General features: G+C 25.2%; 1 protein-coding gene across 1 annotated transcript; it reads right to left on the bottom strand.

Moving 5' to 3' along the window:
• Positions 1–219: 219 nt before the first annotated feature.
• PCYB_004950 (hypothetical protein) lies at positions 220–1114 on the bottom strand (the record flags this gene model as incomplete). Its single annotated transcript, XM_004227916.1, has 2 exons — positions 220–834; positions 1016–1114. The coding sequence occupies 2 exons, from the start codon at positions 1112–1114 to the stop codon at positions 220–222; spliced, it is 714 nt and encodes a 237-aa protein (XP_004227964.1).
• Between the last annotated feature and the right edge of the window lie 720 nt (positions 1115–1834).

Below are 1834 nucleotides of genomic sequence, written 5' to 3'. Positions count from 1 at the left end.
TAGGTTCGTAAGATATATAGTTTGCTGTGTCATCAAGAAACATATCGCTTGTTTCTTGTGTATAAGGTGAAAACGCATCCAATGTATTCTTACTATTTCTTGTGTCTCCAAAGAGCCCACGAATCCATGGACCTAAGGGTGTGAGCTTGTATGTAAAAAATTAAAATATAGATATGTAATACATTTCCTTATTATTGTTGTACATGTAATGAAATGTGTTTACACGTTCGTACTATAATAATATAAGTTTACAAAATATCTACATACTCTATATAACATTGTGGCAGTTAATAAAACTGGAGCTCCCCCAAGAATTGAATGAGTAACTTTTGTTCCAATTCCGGAACTTCCACTACCTAACTGGTTATCAGATTCGAATGTAAGATTATCTATAATATCAAGTTCAATATCATCTTCAGGTTTTTGATGCACTTCAGTGTGGCCTTTAATTTGAAGCGAAGAATTACCCTCTAAAATGGGAACACTATTAGAATTAATTTCTTCATGACACGGTAAATTTTCTGGCTTATTCTGTTTAATTTTTTTTTGGAGTTCATAAATGAATTCTGGACATTCGTCTGTTCTAGTTGAACATTTTTTCTCAAAGGATTCATATTCTTCAATAATTTTTTTAATTTTCCCATAATATTCTTTGCATTTATCATTATTGATTTTAGCCATATCAAAAAGATAACCATAATCAACATAATAATCGTGCAATTCTTTCCTTTTCCTCCAGTCTATTCTCCCAATAGTAGTATGATCTGGCTTACATATATTATTGTGAAACTTATCTCGTTGTTCTTTAACTACATCATTCCATAACACTTGGAGCTTGGCAAAAAAACGAAAAATAAAAATAGTAATTCCTAGGACGAAAAGTTTTATACAATTTATTGTATAACCAATAATTTAATACCATGCATACATCGTATTCAGGTTTTGGAATATTCGATAATGAATAATGATATAAATATCTTATGATTTTTTTACAAAATTGTCTCAATACTGTTACCGTATTATTTACTTTTTCATATATATTTTTGTCTACATCTTCTTTTACCGTTATTCTACTACATATTGTATCATAATCCTGTAAGTCTTCAGTTTCCATATCAATAGCATCATAAATTTTTTCTGAGAGCAAATCTTTTTCAGATTCCTGTATTAATTTCTACATTAAAAGTAAATAATATGTGTAAATATATATTAGTTCCCTCTAAATTTGTTTAGTTCTATTTATGTAAAAACCCTATATTAAAAGATATAATAACATCTAATAATTCATAAAAGTAAATTGAAATATAAATTACTGTAAAATCTTTAAATGTACGTCCCCGTGACATTTTTTAGAATAATTAAAGAAAAAATTATCGTTTTAAACATTTTCTGTTTATATATCTACTGTTTTATCAATTATATTTCAGAGAATTTTCGTTTCTCTAAAAGAAACTCTAACGCACATTAGAATTTTTGAATAGATTTTTTGTATATTATTATAAGAGGTATAATGAATTATGTTAAATATGTGCGTTTTGACGTTTAAAAGAATTTATATTATAAAAAAACTTGATGAAATTATGCCAATTCTGTGTGAAATATAAATGAAAAAAAAAATTATAAAAAATATGAGACATTATTTAATAAAAATTAATTGTGATTAAATATAATTGTAAAAATAATTTCAAATCAATGTAATTACATATATAATTATATTATAAATACTATAATTAAATAATGTGTATAATAACGAAAAAATAAAGTAAAAATTTAAATAAATCATGTCATCAGTTATATATTCTTATCATAATTATGATGTTCATGCTCATATATG

Source organism: Plasmodium cynomolgi (genome assembly GCF_000321355.1).
Source record: "Plasmodium cynomolgi strain B DNA, scaffold: 0622, whole genome shotgun sequence".
Taxonomy (NCBI): Eukaryota; Apicomplexa; class Aconoidasida; order Haemosporida; family Plasmodiidae; genus Plasmodium; species Plasmodium cynomolgi.
This window is presented reverse-complemented; position numbering and strand designations above follow the sequence as displayed.